Source organism: Orbicella faveolata, unplaced genomic scaffold (assembly GCF_042242905.1).
Source record: "Orbicella faveolata isolate gen_17 unplaced genomic scaffold, um_ofav_v1 contig_27, whole genome shotgun sequence".
Taxonomy (NCBI): domain Eukaryota; kingdom Metazoa; phylum Cnidaria; class Anthozoa; order Scleractinia; family Merulinidae; genus Orbicella; species Orbicella faveolata.
Window position 1 is genome coordinate 8,637,182 of NW_028301555.1, and position 18,709 is coordinate 8,655,890.

An 18,709-nucleotide genomic window follows, 5' to 3' on the forward strand; every position below is an offset into this window, starting at 1 on the left:
TCTGTAATTGAACACCCGGACAGCGGGTCTTTGTAGAATCTGCTTAAGACAAGCTGAGTGATTCTAATAAGAGATGGCAGTTTATAGCGTAAACATTCTTTGAGCGGTTGTCAAAAGTTTTTTTCCAACCGAACTGTCAACCTTGCCTCAGGGCATGTGTCGTTCACATAGGCATAATTTGTAGACATCAACAATTTTAACGCACACATTTTGTGCTTTTTCCCAGTAGAATGAACAATTTATGCGCGAAAACGGTGAATATCCTGAATACATATTTTCGTGACGAACAGTCGATCACTGGAAATGTTATTGCATGACGGCAAATTCACGTCTGTCTGCGACTGTTGTGTATAGTAATTTTCTGGCGCTGTTTACCTTCCCGACTTTGTTGTTTTAAGAGCGTTTACATCTCAATGGAGTTCTGTAAAAAAATGCGATTACTGAATATTTCTTGCCATTTTGTTTTGTTTTCTGTCTGCAAGTGGGTTTAGTACGTATGTTTTGCCTTTGTAAATTTCTTTCACTAAATAATTAACGAGATCTTTTTCCTCCAATTCACGCAATCGGTCATTTCGTCCGCATATCATATTCCAAGTCTGTTTTGCGTCGAGAACAGCTCCGAAACCGGGAAGAGGTTTAATTTAACGAGTTTAGAAGTAATTTGACTTCGTTAGATCGCGTAAATTTTGATCTCATTTTGTTATTACTACACTTAATATGATGTCCATCTATTTTGTGAATCGTAATTTCCAACAAACTTTTTTTGCAAGCTTTGAACTCTTCCGCGGCTGTCATCATTGGATCAAATTGCAAAAAATTCATTGAGTTAATTAAATTACCCTCACTAGTAATGTACCTTATTACTCTGAACTCTTTCAGGTTATTCAAGATTTATTAAATTAATTATTTATTCCGAAAAATCTTTTTCGGCTTATACAAACAATTGTTGTAAGAAATTTTGAGGAGTAAGTGTTTTTGATAAATAGCGTTTGAAAGTGTATACTTTGCTGGTGAGGTGAAATTTTGTTTTGTATAGCTGCAAGGAGGGAAAATTATCTTTGGCCACAATGTAAGTGACCAATGTTATTGACATACATGTAACTAAATTTGCATGTTACAAATTTCTAGAGATTACACCTGTTTCTTTTGGAGTGATTTATTGAGTCAAAATGCTAGAAAAAGCAATATTTTTTATGCTTTCAAAGTGCTTTGCCATAACACAATACAGTTGACTTTTGAACAGGTTCTGTCCAGTAGATGTGTGAGTCTTGCAATCTGTAGAACTACTCGGACTTTGTAGGCATCACACTGGGTTTCATATCACACAAGTCTCTGTTGGAGGTTCCAGAAACCCACAATTAATTGTTTCTCATTTGCACTGTATTCAAAACAAAATGTAACTTTAAGTAAAATTTATGTTGATCCCTTAAAATTATTGTAGCTAGCTGCGAACATATTCTCCATGGGATTTCTTGCCTTTTCATTTTTTGCGGAAGTATGGCTTATACACACGTGTTTTAAATTTGTGTTTGAACTTCAAATAATTGAGGTACAGTCGATTCTTGTTTATTACTTTTTTGCTGTAGTTGTAAGTGTTTTAAATTCCTAGCTAGGGTAATTTTAAAGTTATTATGCACAATTCAGGGAAATCTTTTGACCCCTGTTTTACTTTCTTGTTTTAGTGCATTGCAAATGGCTGCAGCATTCATTACAAACCAAATTGAATTCATGATATTTTTTGCTCTGGACTATAGAGAAGATTTGATAACATCTGACAGTGTTGGGAATTTTTTTGACATTTTAGCAATAATTTGAAAATTGCTTCAGTTGTTAAATTTGAGAAATGCATTATGTGTAAGAGGTCGTGTTGAGAGATTTTAAAAAAGTGTTCGTAAAATTTATCACTCTCAGAATCTTTTGCATGGTTTAAAATTTTGAAGTTGTGACAATTTTTACATTGCACCAGCAATTTTTAAATTCTCCTAATTCTGAAATCTGTAGAATGAAAAGGATGTGATGACAGATTTAAATTAAATTTGTAAGATGAAATTTTATGATTAACGCCTTATGGTGTTTTTGTCTGAGAAGTTTAAGGAACCTTTAAATAGGAACAAATCATTTAGGAAACAATAATCCAAGGCCGTACATTGTATGCACTAGTCAATGAGGAGCCTTTACAAAGATTTGTCTGGTTTTTGAATGATTAAAAGGGATTATAGAAATTTCAGATGGTCATATTTTTATGTGCACAAGTCATGAATGTAATTTTGAAAGATTACAAGCAGTTGTACAAGCTCATTGTTGAGAGGTTTTACAAGGTTAGCTTATTCACTGTCAGTGAGTAGATATCTGTTATTTCTGCTAGCATTTTAGAAAACAAAGTAAAATTGAGACAATGCCATCAGGTTTATATTACTAACTATGCATCCACTTACAGAGGCTCTTGAGAGCTCTGTAAAGAACAGGTTGAAGGGTTAGCAAAAGTTATGAGCTAATTTAAAAATTCAAAGAGCCGTGCAAAGAATTATTATTTTCTAGATTAAGCTAGCTTATCATAGCCAGCAGACAATCAGATGTTGTAGCTGTTGTTGTTACCACCATTAATGTTAACAAATCTTTATTTTTGTTTACATTTCACAAATTCCTTCTAATAACAAGGCAACAACTCTTAACTCTAAATACTAAAGACTTAGAGGGAATTATGATTTCCGCTCTGGTATAACTTAATAAGAAAATGGATGATGTCTCACCATCTAGTGCTTTGCTCTAGGATTTTTTGATCAAATTACTTACAGTGTAAAAATCCAACTTGCTTGATTTGTGTAGTATGAAAAAATTATTTTCACCCAGTGACTTTCTTTTCTTAGGTCCAGGTCAGACAAACGTGTGCTTTTGCTGTGCCAAACTTAATTGCAATTATTAGGTTTGACGGGCGCACGGTAGAGACAGAACTCTGATTCAGATATCGTGCCAGGGTTATACCAAATTCGGGATTTACTGAAGCCTCGTAACAATTCTCCTCATAACTCCCAATGGGAACACAATCCTGCCAAAATACATTAATTACAATTCATGAATTTCGTTTGACGTGGCAGAAGCACAACTTTAGAATCGCTGCTGTGCCAGGGTCATGTAGCACGGCAGAACTTTTGAATGTAATTGCTTGCTAAACTTTAATCAAAAGTTTGATTCAGATGCTCTAATTCTGTTGTGCTTTTGTCAAACTTAATTCCTGAATTAGTTCGACATGGCAGAAGCATGATGTCTGTTCAACTGGGCCTTAGAAATCTTTTATTTGAACTTTCATCAAACATCAAAATTAACAGTCATGCTAATTTCATGACACTAGCCTCAATTTCACTGTACAAACTCTCTTGGTGAATGTCAGTCACATGACAGTGAGCTGCATAGGCCTATAATATCCTGTAAAAACACTGTTAAATTGGTCATATACTGTACTTGTGATCTTTGGACATTGATGCATGTAATAGGGCTATTTTTTAACTATTAGTAAATGTAAAGTCTCGACACAATGCCCGTGTATTTCACATAGGCTTTGCTTTACTCTGGCTTTATTACATTAAGTGACTTGGAGTATGTGTTACTTTCTGCTGCCGATGAGATACCTGTCCAGCACAATCATTTTTAGTATTAATATGGTTGGATCCCATTAATTTGAACTCGATTATTTTTGATTCCCCATTATTTAACTGATTTTTCCTGGATTTGCCCTTGGTTTTGCCCTTGGTTTTTCTGTCATTTATTATCAGCTATTTCGATCTAATTCTTGGTTATTTCAAACTTCCAGCTGTCTCAAACTGATTTGGGTTTCCCTTGGCCTAAAATCAACCCTGTTTATTTCCAACTCCATTGGTAGACATCATCGTGACATCAGACCATGTTAGAACATAGCTGGAAAACTTCAATTTGGGCTTTTCATTGCACTATTATCTCATACAGTACGAAACTGTAATGAACTGTAATGAAGTGTCATGAAGTGTTTTCTTCCAACCCTTGGTCAGTTAAAAAAGATTAATACATTCTATCATTTTGATTACATAATAATTAGCATTAATCATTATTTTCATATTTACTGCTGATCCAGTTATTTTGAACCCGTGCTATTCCGATTACTACTGATTTCTTTTCCTCTCAGAGTTCAAAATAGTGGGGTTCAACTATAACAGGGTTAAGCTGTATTATTAAGTAACAATACTTTGTTTGTTTAATTTCAGTGATCATGAACGAGAACTTGGATTTAGTCTTGTGCTGGACATGCGAGGCTCCACTTGGCTCTCAGCCAAGCCTATGCTAAAAGCTTTACAGGTTTGTTTCATTCCCTTAATTCTGATTTGCTTTGCCAATACTGACTGAAGCATTTGACGTTCAGTATTTTGACACCTCTTATATGACTTTCACTGGATAACAAATTACCAGCCCTAGTTGTTCAAAGGCTGGATATTAGAGGGCTTAAGCACAGACATTTTTGAGCCATGGACGTCAACCGGAAGTTTATGTTTTTGCCTTAAGCTTGTTTTCATGCCTGACAAGTGAGTTACAAAGCTCTCATTTTAGCATTTACAACTTGACATTTTCAATGAAAAGGGAGTAATGCTTGTCGAAGAGGAGAAGTTTCAACTTCCGGTTGACGTCCATGACTAGAAAACGTCTGTGCTTAAGCTCTCTAATGCTATGCACCAGATAAATCGCTATCCAGTGGATAAGAGTTACTACAGTAACAAAACAAACCTGCATGAGCTATTCGCTGGATAGTGATAGTGATTTATCCAGTGGATTGCACTATCCATCTTTCAAACAACTCAGGCCAGGACTGTATTTTTGTTTTTACTGGGTAGTTCAAATTGTGATACTTTGCTCTAATCCCAATTTGTAATTTGACACAATTTTTAGTTAGTTTTTTTTTTATTTTTTTACTTACCTTTTTTTTCAAGTGTTCACGTTAATGAAGTAAACTTACATGTATTTTATAAAGAAATGAAGTTTGTGGACTCTGACAGGTGGTCACCAGTCTTATTAACAGAGTGGTCAGATTAAAGGCGTTTTCAATTACAAAAAAAGAGTGATCTTTTGTTTGATCTAAAAACGGGGGTCATATTTAATGTTTGGGACTGTCTTGCTTGTTAATGGAGCAGTTGTAAGGTTGGTTTCCAATGAATATTGATCCCTGCTCGAGGGTCGCATGTTCACCTAATAAGTATTGCCTCCTTTAATTAACACACCATTCGCTGGTGTTTTTCACCACTGCATGTTACAACCAGTGCTTGGAGCTCTATTGTACTACTGGTAAGGACCCATATGACAATAAGTATTGTCTCTTCCAATAGAGGGGTTTTCAACTGAGGTGTCATAAAAGCAAAATTTACCTGTCCAACTACTGTACTTACCAATTAGACTGTAGACTCAGCCAATCTCAAACAGTAGTAAAACTAAAACCAAAACCAAAACCAAAACCAAAGATATTGCCTGATTACTTTGACACTCGGTAAAAGCCACTCCATTGATGCTCCAAGTGTTGAGTTCAGTTATAAGTTTATACTGTTTGTCTTCAAGAGTTCATTTTAGTCAATCAGAGAACCAAGCTCCCAGGTTTGTACTGTAGCTTGGTTCTACGGTAACAGGGATGTTAACATTTACATGTATATGTAGTTAACTAACCCATCCCAAACATGCACCATGTCTCCGACAAGTCTTGTTCTTTGAACTTGCTCATTTGCACTCTGGTGTTCAATTGAATCATTATTAATGGTGGGTTTACTTATTGAAATTCAAAGTAAACTTACAACTTTTTGGATTTAGTTGTGTTGGGATGAGGTTAAAAATTATATTGCTTTTGATTCATAGAAGTTCAAAATAGAAAAAAAAAAAAAAGAAAAGGTGGGCCTGTTCATTGTGGTGTACTGTAGACTTGTTTTTGGTTTGAAAATGATGTTATTGATTAGTTGACTTTAATACTTATTATTCACCTTTGTTTCAGATTACTATTGATAATGAATAATGAGACAAAAGATCATTTAAAAAATGTCAAACTTTCAACAAGTAACAAATCAAATTAAAACCACAACATAGGTGCACATGTACATGTAAACGTAATATGAAAATACAACTTTAAGGTACAAATTACCATGATCAATGCATTGCTTTCCTTTTGTCGATCTTGACCTGTCCAATTAGAAGTTAAAATTTGACTGACATTTTTCCTTTGACGTTCATGTATTAGCTTTTTTGTATGTAAAATTATTTTGTTTTGTCTCTGGGATAGTTATAAAATAAAAATATTGCCCTGGCTTGTGAAATTGATGAATGCACATTTGTTGAAATTTGTTGATTTCATGCATTATAGAAGAACAGTGAAATTGAATTTCATATTGATTGATTGACCAGTTGATTAGTTGAAACACTGACAGCAATTCTACTGCCCATGGTGATTTTGTGATAATCAATGGAGATTTTAATATCAAGTACAAAAAAGAAGTATACATCATTCTATTCCAATCTTTTTGTTCAGTTTTCACTGATTTGAGAGTACAAAGAATCATTGTACAAAGGTGACCATGCAGCAAATAATGTGTATTTAACTCTGTACATAATGTCTTTAGTTAACAAATAAATGTACACCTAATGTCAGTCAAACGTTAATCATCTGTGATGTCCAGGGCTTCCACTAAATTGCATGTATGAAGCAGCTGTTAAACATGCCCACTGTCATCCATGAGCCATAATTTTTTTGACATTGCTTTAAGCAATTAATTTTCTAAATTTAGCAGCCGAAGACAATTTTAGCGTAATTGTCTTGTTGCAAACCACTACATGTACATGAATATTCTACGTGAGTTTGTTTGTTCCTTTGTAGAAAAGAAATATACTGATACTAATGGATTTTCATTGCTTTGTGTGCATCTTTCAGGAGTGTTTTGTAGCTAAAATACACACTGTTTATCTACTAAAACCTGACGGATTTTGGGAGCGAAGCAGAGCATCCTTTGGGAGTTCAAAGTTGCTATTTGAGGTATTAACATGCCTTATTATCACAAACGTAGCATGAAACATGTTAAGACTTCTTTGGTAAAATGCTCAGATCATAACATACCTTTCTCTAGTTTATCTTATTTTGTTTTAGTACCACAGGTATTTTGACTTAGTATCAATGCTTTACATATCTCTTAAATCAACACATTTTTTCACATTTTACCTTCTCCCATTTGCTGATTTTCTGCATATGCTTAATTAGCTGTTGTCAATGGCAGCTGCAGATTTGAGATCTTTGACAGTCAACTGTTAGGGCAGGCAGACTACATGTATCTTTGACACAGAACTGCTGTTGATAATGCTGTCACTGTGCATGCTTGTTGCAGCACTTCACCCTCCTTGGCGGGTGAAGTTTGAGTGTCTGGATTTGTTGACAAACTCTGACAATGGCCCATACATTGTTAAAGTGAAACCCGAAACTCTCTTTGAAGAGATAAATGTCAGACTATTGTTCCAGTTCACACAAGTTCAAACACTCTCTGAATTCAAAAGTTCTGTCACACAAGATTGTATCTGAAACCTTTTTCACAAAACCACTCTTCATGGATTTGAAAACTGTCATTGCTAAGGGATTACTGCATTGCACAATTTTGCAGTTTTGTCTCAATTTCTGGATAACTTTGTTTGAGCTCTTGTCTCTGTTACCCAAGTATTGCATGACATTTTTGAGATTTTTGTGGTAACAACTTCTCCATTGAAAGCTTTTCATGTATGCAGCTATCATGTTCTCTAAGAGATGAGCCGTTCTTTTCTTAGTATAACCGGCTTTGATTTGTTGCTGATAAAGTAAACAAAAAATGTTAGCCCGTGGGGCTTTTATCTCTCCTACAAAGACAATCTTATGGCGAAAAAGGTGATTTGTAAGGTTGTGGCTCATAACATTTACAGGTTAATTTCCATAACTCATGATAAAGGTTGGTGTGAAGAGCTTTATGTATGTATAAATATGTATGCTTTTGTCAGTGTAGTCATTGACTGAGATTTCTTGTTAACAATATGTTTGAACATAAAAGACTTGATAGTTAATCGTTATATGCCATCGTGGTAAATTTAAATGCTTATTTCACCACCTTTGACAACACTCAGTTAAGTCCATTGTAGACCTGAACGTTAATTTGTTGTTGACTGTAGATTGAGTGTACAATGTAATATTGAATAGCTAACATAAATATACAAACATATCACATTGAAGAGGTTGTTAAATTGAATTAACCATGCAGTGAAATAATTTTTGTTTTCAAAATTGTGTGGCATTGGTTCTGTGTTAAGTTTGCAAATACATGAATATGATGTGTTTTGAATATTGTATTTATTGTTTAGTATTAATTTTAGTCTGCAGTCTTACATGTAGGTTTTGACAGATAAATATAGATGTACATGAATTTACTTGATAGGCATTTTCATTTCAAACAATGAATTAGAGTTTGAGTTGCTTTCTGCTTTAGGCAGTTTTTTGGTGTTTTAATTTCTTAAATCAAAACTGTTCATGACATACTGTAGTTGAACCAAATTCTGATGTGACAGTGTATGTTGACTTCAACAATGAAAGGCTTTATAAATAGCAATTTACTTTCAATCGGAAATCTGTGCATTTGTTCTAAATTTGATAAGAAAAGCAGATCTTAAGTAATGAGCTGATTTGCGAGTCTTACCACTGAACAATAAATTTTATGGAGTTACCAAAGAAAATTATTTTTTTTAAATTCATACACTAGCGCCATCTCATTTGTGATTTCACAGCTGCCTATATTTTAGGTTGCTTTTCAAAATTATATGCATCACTTAATCATTCTCTTCTATACTGTTTTGGTTGTAAGCCCATCAAAGTATTTTATGAGATTTAAATTTTATTTTAAATCTGATGTTATGTTCACTTCTTTCGATACTTTGAGTTCATTTTAGGGCAAATGTCAAGTACAGTGTATTTCACTGATTTCTGAAATTTTGATCTAGGTTAATTCTTGGCTTTATATGAATATCATTTTAACAATTTCAGCTCGATGAAAGCAAAGAGTTATTTTGTGAGAATCTCATTGGAATCTTATCTCGTTGGCGATTTGAAGACTGTGTACTGGAAGAAATGTTCCATTGAATCGGAACAGCTGTTTGTGTAGTGGCTTATTTCATAGAACTTCATGCAGCCCAGCACAGTGCAAAGTTATTATTTAATGTAGTGTTATACAGTGTATTCTCAATACACATGTTGAGTCAGTCACTTTATTGGTCAGTTGATTGCTCAAGGCCAAACTTTAATGATCCTGACTATTGTTTTCTTGTCTTTTATTATAACCATAACAAAGGAAAATCAACTCACACGACATTATGCAGATGAGATTTTAGACAGGAAGGAACTTCAAAAAGCCAACTGCTGTCACAAACCATTTTGCTAACGTTGGATTTGATGGCCTTATGATGAAAAACTATTGATTTATTTATTCAAGTTCTTGAACCAACCAATTTACATTGGGATAAATTGCATTGACATCAATAAGGTGAATTGATTACTTGGGTAAATAAGTCTTTAAGCAAAAATTTTGATAATCTGTCCTTGGTTGGCTACAGCTAGTCATGTGTGAATTGATTGTATTTACTAACAGTAAACACAGAATATTTTTAACTCTTCTACATGGTTTTTTCAAAAGTTATCATCTAGACATTTTGCCATTTTGTATTTACATTCAAATTTTGGTTCTATTTCAATTATTCAAATTCAAGCATACTTATTCTGGTTGCTGTATTTTAAACCACATTTCCTCTGTTTGTAAATATTTTGGTAGGTTCTTTGTTTAGCATGTAGCTTTAAGTTGTGCTTTTCGCACCATGCCAGTAGTTATATTTTGTGGCCACTTCATTTTAGCAGTCAAAACTGCTTTATGTTCGATTTTGACTTGTACTTTGTTTTGCTGGTTTGTAAAAGGGTAAATGACTTTAAGAGAACATTTATGTTCAAGATTCAACCGGCAAAGGACATTTTTCCCTGAGGCTGTGTTTTAATGACCTCGATCATGCTGCCTCGTCTGTCTTCATTTCTCCTAAGATCTTCGATTAATAGACATTTTAAACAGAGGTCAAGCTTTAATTAGAGGTCAGTTTTGTTTTATACTGTTAGAATTTTTACCATAATTTAGTAGCTTCTTTGCTGATTATAATGTAGACTTGCTAATATTGGAAAATATTCAAAATTCAACCGCTTTTAATTAATTATGTTGCTAGATTTTTCTTTAAAAATGTTTTCATGTCTGTTCATTCATGGATGATTTTTCACAAATTATAATGCTGAAAATAATATTTCCATACAACTTAGTCTTATATATGCATACAACGATGCTAACATTATGGAGAGTATTTCTAAGTTCAATTACACCACCAAATTATATGAGGCAATTGGCGGTAAAGAGTTAATTTTTAATTATGATTATTACAGGTACGTTTTACTCTACAAGGTTTTCCCAATAGACTATGTATCCATACAAGGTGGTTTTGTGCACAATACATGCAGCTTGAGTGGCAATTTTCTTCCACTTTGATATCACGTCAATTGAGGAATTGATTTAAAGGTCTTTTTATTTTGAGTGTTTTTTTTGTATTGAAATACACTGGTCTGAATTAAAAATTGTATACAACTGTCATACAGATATTCATACCTGTTTGTCTACAGTCAAAAATGCTTTTCATGTGTAATACAAAATGTATATCATTCATTGACAAATATTTTTTGTGTTGTCAAGTTATAAGAATTTCCTTGTTCAACAAGAATTTCTTTTTCCTTGAAGGAAATGGGGAAAGTTGTAACAAAGCCATAGTAAAAAAATTATCATTATAGTTTTTTACTGTCAATTGTGAGGAAGATTTTTGAATCATAATTTCAGTTCCTCCTCAAGTGTGCCTTGATTTGCCTTCCGTATTAAGAATGTTAGATGATATTTTTCTTTTGATTACAGTGATGATTTTGTTGAATCATATAAACTGAAATGAGCAGAAAAACCTTAAGCATTTATTGTTAAACTTTTCCTTTCATTTAAGAGTGCACCTGCTACAGTATTTTACAAAAATTAATTGACTAGAAAAGTATATGCAGAGTGCAGAGTTCATTATTTTGTCATTTTCAGGGTATATTTTGTTTTTTGGATTGTAAATTTACCGGTAGCTTCTTTATTTACATGTACTATGCGTTTTGAAACTCCTGTGTATGCAAACACTTATTATTTAAATTTTATTTTGATTTGCTTTAAGGCCTAAGACTCAGTCATGATCCGATCTTCAGACAGGGCTTCATGTTAGCCACACATTTCCATGATTGTAAGATTTTAGCTTTTTATTGCATTGAAATTTGACAGGCCGTAAGATCCTATCAAACCCATGTTAATTATGTCTACCCCCAAGTAGCTGATTAAACTTTGAATTCTCACTGGGTCTTTCAAGGAATTATGAGGAGAATTTGGATTTTGATTGTATGAGAAAGATCAGGATTAGGTCATCTTGTTGAATACATGATTAACAATGGAAAGGGTTGCATGTTAAATCCTGCTGCAGTGAAGCTTTTTCCTGAAGAGTTGTAGAAGCCATTGGTTAAAGACTTAAGCTAGAATCTTGGGTAGATATGAGTGACACTTTTTGTAACTTACTAACAATATTTTTAGAGTAATGTCAGTTTTACTATAAAACACCTGGCCGTGTTGAATGTAATTTTCACTGATACATTGCTTTGTTTCAAAAAACTGTAATTTTTTACAATTTGCTTTCAACCAAATTAAGAAAATCCAAAGTACGATTTGAGGGAAACTCAGTGGAAGAATAGAGAATCTTGGTATTTTTTTAAATAGAAAACTAGTTATTTTTTTCAAGTTGTTTTAATTTCAGATTTCCCCAGCATGTGGTTTGAACATTTTGGTCTTTGTTGTGACCAACTTGGCTTTAAATGTTGAAAACAATTGATTGTACAGTATGGGTTTCTGATCATTGCTTACCATAAAATAATTGATTAATGGTTAAATTTCCACTTTTTCTTGTAACTTACATGCATAATATATTGCCTTCAAAGCTACATTTAAATGTATATTGATTCAGAATAGAGTTTGGAGGTAATATTTATATGCTAAATGAACAAAGTGACATTACACACTGGGGATGATCAATGTGTTCTTTTGGTATTTGACATGCCATAGTATATTTTATTGACGTGTGTCATGTGCTTTGCATGCATATTGGATCACCCTACAGGTGTGACATTCTACTTATTTTATCCTCAGTATAATTTCTAAGAAAAACGTTATTTTATTATTTTTCGGATATATATATTATGCTTGTTGGAGTGTGTACACCACTTGTCATCTATATAGTTATGTTCAGGTGCATGTAGTTTCACCTGGTGTATGTAGCATTATCTACTTGTAGTTTCACCGTTATTGAATTGGTTTTAGAGTTCCTATACAGATTTTTTGTCAAAAAAATGCCAAACTATAGGTTTTCATTTATCCCAAAATTGAGATTTGAAGTGGGTGATGAAACTGTTTTAAATTGAGGCAATCAAAATAACCATAGTAATTGCCACTTGAAATATTCGGTCAAACTTCATTTTTATGAAGTGTCTGTGTTATGTAATAGTGTGTCTGTATTAAATGGGTTAGGTTTCAGTCAAGGTGCATGTATCTCAGTGTTGACCAAAAACTGTAAAAATGAAGTTGCTGTATAAAGTTGGGTATATGACTGTACTGGACAGTGAATCAACAAAACAATGCCTTACACTCATCCATGTGCTTATAAAATCAAGCGAGTAAAATGTAAGCAATACACTGTTCATAAGATTCATTATTTTACTTTCAATATTTTTAAAAAAGTATTATTACTGTGTGATGATGATGATGATGATGATGATGATGATGATGATGATAAAGTATAAATATTTTAAGGTATTTATCATTTTGTTACAGACAACACTCACGTCCCTGGATGGTCTGTCGAAGTTTATTGACCTTGACCAACTGACTTCAGATCTGGGTGGTTCTTTTAAGTATGACCATTCTAAGTGGATCAAGATGCGTATGGTAGGTCAAGAGATTTTGTAGAGGGCTTAATATTTTGTAAAGTCTGTCTTCAAATCTAGCTGGCTTACCAGTCTGGCACTTATCTGGAGTGGGATGCTTTTACTCAGAGGATTTAACTTACTGGTGCCTATTAATGCCCGTTGATGGGGAGTGGCACCATGAGAGTAAAGTGTCTTGCCCAAGAACTCAACACAATGAACATGAACAGGGCTTTTCATCTACTGTTAGGAATGGTTTCATTTAGTGGCATCCTTCCAATAGGTGCTCCTTTTGTAGTTAGCGCTCCCCATCGATTGCTGCTTTTTTAATAAGCGCTTTTATTCCAATAAGTGCCTTGTTCCAATAAGCGTCCCCATAGTGAACTCAAGGTGATATTCAAGACACTGATATGGAACACACTGAGTAGACAAATGTATTATGAAGTCTCCTTTCTTATCTGAACATAATATTGAAAATTATCTATCTATCAGAGCTGTTATTGTTACAGTTTTTGAGTTAAAGCAGCTGTTGTTTTTCGTAAGTTATTCTAACACATTCAGACCGCTATGTTTAAAATGAAATAAGTGCTCTGTTCCTGATAAGTGTCCCCCCTCCAATAAATGCCCTCCCTGGAGCCACCGCAAGTAAATAAGGTCTCCAGGCACTTAATCAAATCATTACTAACAGTAACTATTGACACTGTAACAAACTAAGGTGAAATTCAGGTTAATTGAAAAACTTGAAATGTATAGATACACGCAAGTTCTTGAATTCCTTTTTAATAAATTTAAGTGCAGAAGTATCGATTTCTACCTGTATCAGTATATAACTTTACAATGTATGTGGGTCTGTTTTTAACTTACTGGTACATCTACACTGAACATGTACAAAAAGAAAGATACATGTAGGTAAATTTGATGTTTGACCTGAGATCAATGCCACCTGTTGATACACAAAGCTTAAAATGATAAATGCAATCATTGTAAGATAACATGTTAGATATAATGTTTTGGCATTGTTGATATCATAACAAGTTTTATATGTTGTACTTGTCAAGTGAAGTAAAAAGTTTATTGGTTTACGTGAAACACAATTTCAATTCCATCTGTTTTTTTTTGACACGTAAAGAAAGTCAATTGTTTGTGTATAATGTAGCTGATTGATATACGGAAGAAACTTAAGTACATTATCAGATAAGATGAATTTAAATTGAATTGAAATAATTGTTTTAAATTATGACAAGATAGTTTTTTTTTATTAACAGCTGTCTAAAGCCTTTGTCTACCCACTGGGAAAGAAGCATAAGATTTTATCGTCATGAAATGTAATTACCCAAACCAGCAATTATGATTAAAACATGACAGAATACTGGTGACAAAACAAATGTTTCAAGAGTATATATCAGTAGAGTGAAGTACTAACAGTAGTTGTTTTTGGGTTCTAAAGATATAAAGACATGCCTCAAGACCTTGGTATTAGTATCTTAAGGAGCTTTGACAACATGTTTAAGATATCACTATTTCTTTTACAGGCACTGGAAAAATTTCTGTATGAAGCCTCCTCATTATTAGCCAAGTTAGAGGAAATACAAGATGGATTAGCCCAAGAAGATTTTGCAGATACACTTGACGGTCTCAAAGATCAAATTAAACACAATCAGCATGTGAAGAAGTGGATTATCAAAGCTCCTGTGGAAGTCTTGCAAGAGGAGGGCGAGAAAATCCGCAACACAATCAAAAATCCAAGCTATAGGGATGATGGTGATAGTCTGACAGAAGAAGATGTGAAGAAAGGAGAACTTCAGATCAATGAGTTAGTGGAAGGGTTGCATTCAAAACGGCAAAAATTGAGAGAATTATGGAATCTACGGAAGCTAAAACTGGATCAGTGTTTTCAATATCGTGTGTTTCAACAAGATGCCGAAAAGGTAAAGAGGAAAAATAACTTTTAGATTTGTTTAAAAACTTGACTTCAGATGGGTATGAGTATGCTAATTTATATTGAAGTCAGGAGATAATTTAAGGAAATCCCTATAGGAAACCATTGCATGCTGCACAAAGTTGCACTAAATTTTTTATTGTACAGTATCAGTTTTTCAGAAGGAACCAAATTATGGCTTATCAAATTTAACTGGCGACTTCACAGATAGATTTTTTCTGCCACTTTGTTTGAAGTTTGGCACAATTGAGTTACTGGCTCCATTATATCTTCTTTTCGTCATATATCTTTCAATTTGTTTTTGTTTTCAACTGGCTCAAAACACCTATTTGAAAAGTCTTGTTGACAAAATATTGAACAGGTATACAATCAAAAATATTATGTCATAACAATAACCTTCCTCAAACTTTTGCTGACTTCTTTTGAGACACTTTTAGAATTTTGCTGGCTTAAGATTTTTACTTCTGGAATAGCAATTTTTTTTTGCCATAATTAATTAACAAATTGGAGATACAGTGTACATGAAAATTACATGTAGTGCACATATGTGTTGCTGATCAGTAGGGAGATATTATGTATGCCAACCAAGGGGTGCATTATGGCATTTGAAAGTAAGATGTCGTTTTAAATTTGTGTCAGAAAAATAAGTCTAACTGTTTTACATGTATATTCTAACACAGTGGTTTTTATAACTCAGACAAAAATTCAAATTTTGAATTTAAATACTCAACTCCTTAGTTAAACTACTCTGGTAAGAGTTTTCATGGTCTGTGATGTTGCTTTCCACCAATGAACGTTGTTATGTTTGACATCACCTAACCCTTTCAATTCAACTCTCATGTGTATTAATATTAGTGGTCTACCTTTCAAGTGCATGGATAAAACCCAGTGTTTGACCATTCAATTGAAAGCCAGTGCTTTCATGTGGTACTGTTTATTATGTTGTACAAGGTGGTTCTAACTTTTTAGTCTGTGAATGAAACCCTAGTGTGTGACCATTCAAATGAAAGCTATTGAGCCGTACTTTCATGTGGTACTGTTTATTATGCTGTACTAGGTGGTTCTGAGTGTTTAGTCTCTGGATACAACCAAAGTGTGAGACCATTCAAGTACAAGCTGTTGAGCAGTACTTTCATGTGGCTCTGTTTATGTTGCTGTACAAGGTGGTTCTAACTTTTAAGTCTGTGAATGAAACCCCAGTGTTTGGATGCCACCCTGCGGTGCTTTCATGTGATACTGTTTATTATGTAGGCTATACAAGGCACAAGGTGGCTCCAGCTTTTTAGTCTCTGGAAGAAATCCTAGTCAGTGGCCATTTTAATGAAATCTACAGTCTGAATTGAGCAGGACATTCTCATTAGGTTGTCATTGTTAAATTTAGCAGTCCTGTAGTGGAAGTAAAAAATCTTAAGTTAGTGCCTTCTTAAAGCAGTGTTTATGTGCACGTGGCCATTCTAATGAATGCTGTTGAGCAGGGCTTTCTCATTAGGTTGTCTTTGTTGAATTTAGCACTCCTGGAAGTTTAAATCTTAAACAGCTTCTTAAATCAGTGATAACTCCAGCAATTGGCTGTATGGGTAGGTCATATGCAATCTGAGATTTAAGGGCTGTGTTTTTTTGTGTGTGTGTGTGATAGGGAGCCAAAATACGAGAACTATTTCTGGCTCCTCTGTCTTATCAAGATGACAAAGTGACTAAGTCTCTAAACTGTGAATTGGCTTTTTTTTGTTTACCATGAAAGATGATCTAGACCCCTTCCCTTTACATAAATGTGGACATTAAATTAAATTTCCATGGATGTCTGCAACTTCTTCCCACAAGTGTTTTTTACATTACATGTACAAATCCTTGACAGTAGATTGATTTGAATACAAAAATTCAAGGTCTTGGAATTCCTTGAAATTTGAAACATATTAAGAACTTTGACTTTATTTTCTATTTGGAATTGTGTTGTTTTTATAATATACAATAACACTGATTTTTTAACACTTCAACTTTAGCTTGTAAAATGTAGAAATCTTGTAGAAATCTATAATAATTGTGCATGTGAGTTGTAGTCTTGTACCGACACTTGCTCTGTTTTTGATGGTATCAGATGATCAGATGCCCATGGTCTTTAGTTTCCATTCATGTTTACAATATACCAGTACTTGATATTCAACTGTTGTAGCTATATATGTTGAAAATTGCCTGAGGCCTGCACCTGTAATTTGTTGTTTGCCAGCAAAATATTAGTGTGCGATAAGGTTTGTTGCCTGCAGCCAGTGTATACTAGCACCAAACATGTATTGAAACACCACCTTTGTTATGGTAATACTTTTGCTGTTTTAGAGCTGCTTAAGACTTGCCCATTTACATTGAAAAGAAAAAACCTTGGAATAAACTCTTCCTAATAAACTCCTCTTTTCACTAATGTGGAACCTAGTATATGCTTAAAAATTTATTATTGTATCTTAAATATACATACTGTATGCAAATCTCCATTGCTTCCTGTTGGGGAGTTAATTTTACTGGTAAACGAAAACCTTTTAGCGTTAAAGCACCTATTGCTTTGTGAATTAAAGTTTTTTTAATCATTGTGCTATGACACAGAAATTTGCTCTGTTGTAGAAAATTATTTGACCACACGTTAAAACAGTTGGTACAAACTGACCTTCGGTGTTACAAATCTGAATTTTGCTGATTACACAAAGATCTAAATCAAATCTCTTGCATCAATGGCCCTCAAAAAATGTACAAAATTGACATTTAAAGGTTTTTCTGGTTTTCCAAAAAATTCACTGGATAATTAAAGTGAATCCCATGGTTTATTTTACTTTTAGCATGGTTTTATCTCTTAGCAGGGGTGCTTTAGTTGTCAAAATTAGTAAATCCTGAAACAGATGCCACGTGCTTTTGTTTTTTGACAATGAATTAGCATGGTTTATTATCTTGGGGTTATCCTTTTGTAACTGCTAATCCACAGGATGGTTCAAAGCTTTTGTAAAAACCTACGGCATATCGGCATTCTAGCTTTAAATATCACTGGAATAGTTACAAGTAGACAATGCAACTTCAAAAGGGATCATTTCTTTTGGTCACAATTTGTACTTTGTTTGTCCAAAGTAAAATGCCATGTTTTGAGTTTTTAAATTAAAATAAGGAAAGATAGATTGTGGCTAAGTTACTGATTTTGTCAATCTCTTTTATTTGTGATTCCTGTGGGTCGTTCTTGATTAATACTTGAGATAAGAAGATTGCTTCAGAAATCTGTTTTGGTTTCACCATCACATTGATTTTAATTCATGTTTTGTGAGGCCAACTTTTTTTATTACCTTCTTCTTGAATGGCTTCAATAAAGCAGATAATTTCCTTTTTCTCCTCAAACCCCAGGACATTATTATTAAAGCTGTCAGAATAGGCTTTTTTCTTTGACTGGGCCGTTTATTAAAATCAATCAAAAGAGAGAGATTGTACACAAAGCAAAAAATTTGCAATTTTTTGAAAACAGACAGAGTTCATTAAAAATTTATTGGCCCAAGTCTGAGATCAGACAAGCAGTCTGCTAACCTGAACGACAGAGATTATTTATGGTGATTTTACCCTGAAGAGGGTTAGGAAGTCTAGGAATTGTTGCTCCATTGCAGCAGAAGTGTGTAATAGCAACCATTTGGTTAGTACACCGTCAAACACAGGGAATTCGTGTTAACTTATATTTAATG

General features: G+C 33.7%; 1 protein-coding gene and 1 long non-coding RNA gene across 12 annotated transcripts in view; one reads left to right on the top strand and one right to left on the bottom strand.

The window, feature by feature from the left end:
* The window catches only part of LOC110039891 (kalirin-like), a 104,190-nt gene that overhangs the window by 13,860 nt on the left and 71,621 nt on the right, over positions 1-18,709 (top strand). For 10 of the 11 annotated variants that reach the window (XM_089296668.1, XM_020745049.2, XM_020745057.2 and 7 more), the window contains 4 exons: positions 4,236-4,326; positions 6,926-7,027; positions 12,978-13,091; positions 14,602-14,997. In XM_089296668.1, the coding sequence (XP_089152794.1) occupies positions 4,276-4,326; positions 6,926-7,027; positions 12,978-13,091; positions 14,602-14,997 (663 nt within the window). In that variant the 5' untranslated portion in view covers positions 4,236-4,275. Of the gene's footprint in view, positions 1-4,235; positions 4,327-6,925; positions 7,028-7,937; positions 7,962-12,977; positions 13,092-14,601; positions 14,998-18,709 lie in introns of those variants that run through there. The other variant, XM_020745059.2, reaches the window with a different exon arrangement.
* LOC110039897 (uncharacterized) lies at positions 458-7,913 on the bottom strand. The gene is made up of 2 exons (XR_002295590.2): positions 7,211-7,913; positions 458-1,332 (listed from the first exon to the last, which is right to left on the bottom strand). It is a non-coding gene; the product is annotated as an uncharacterized LOC110039897 (long non-coding RNA).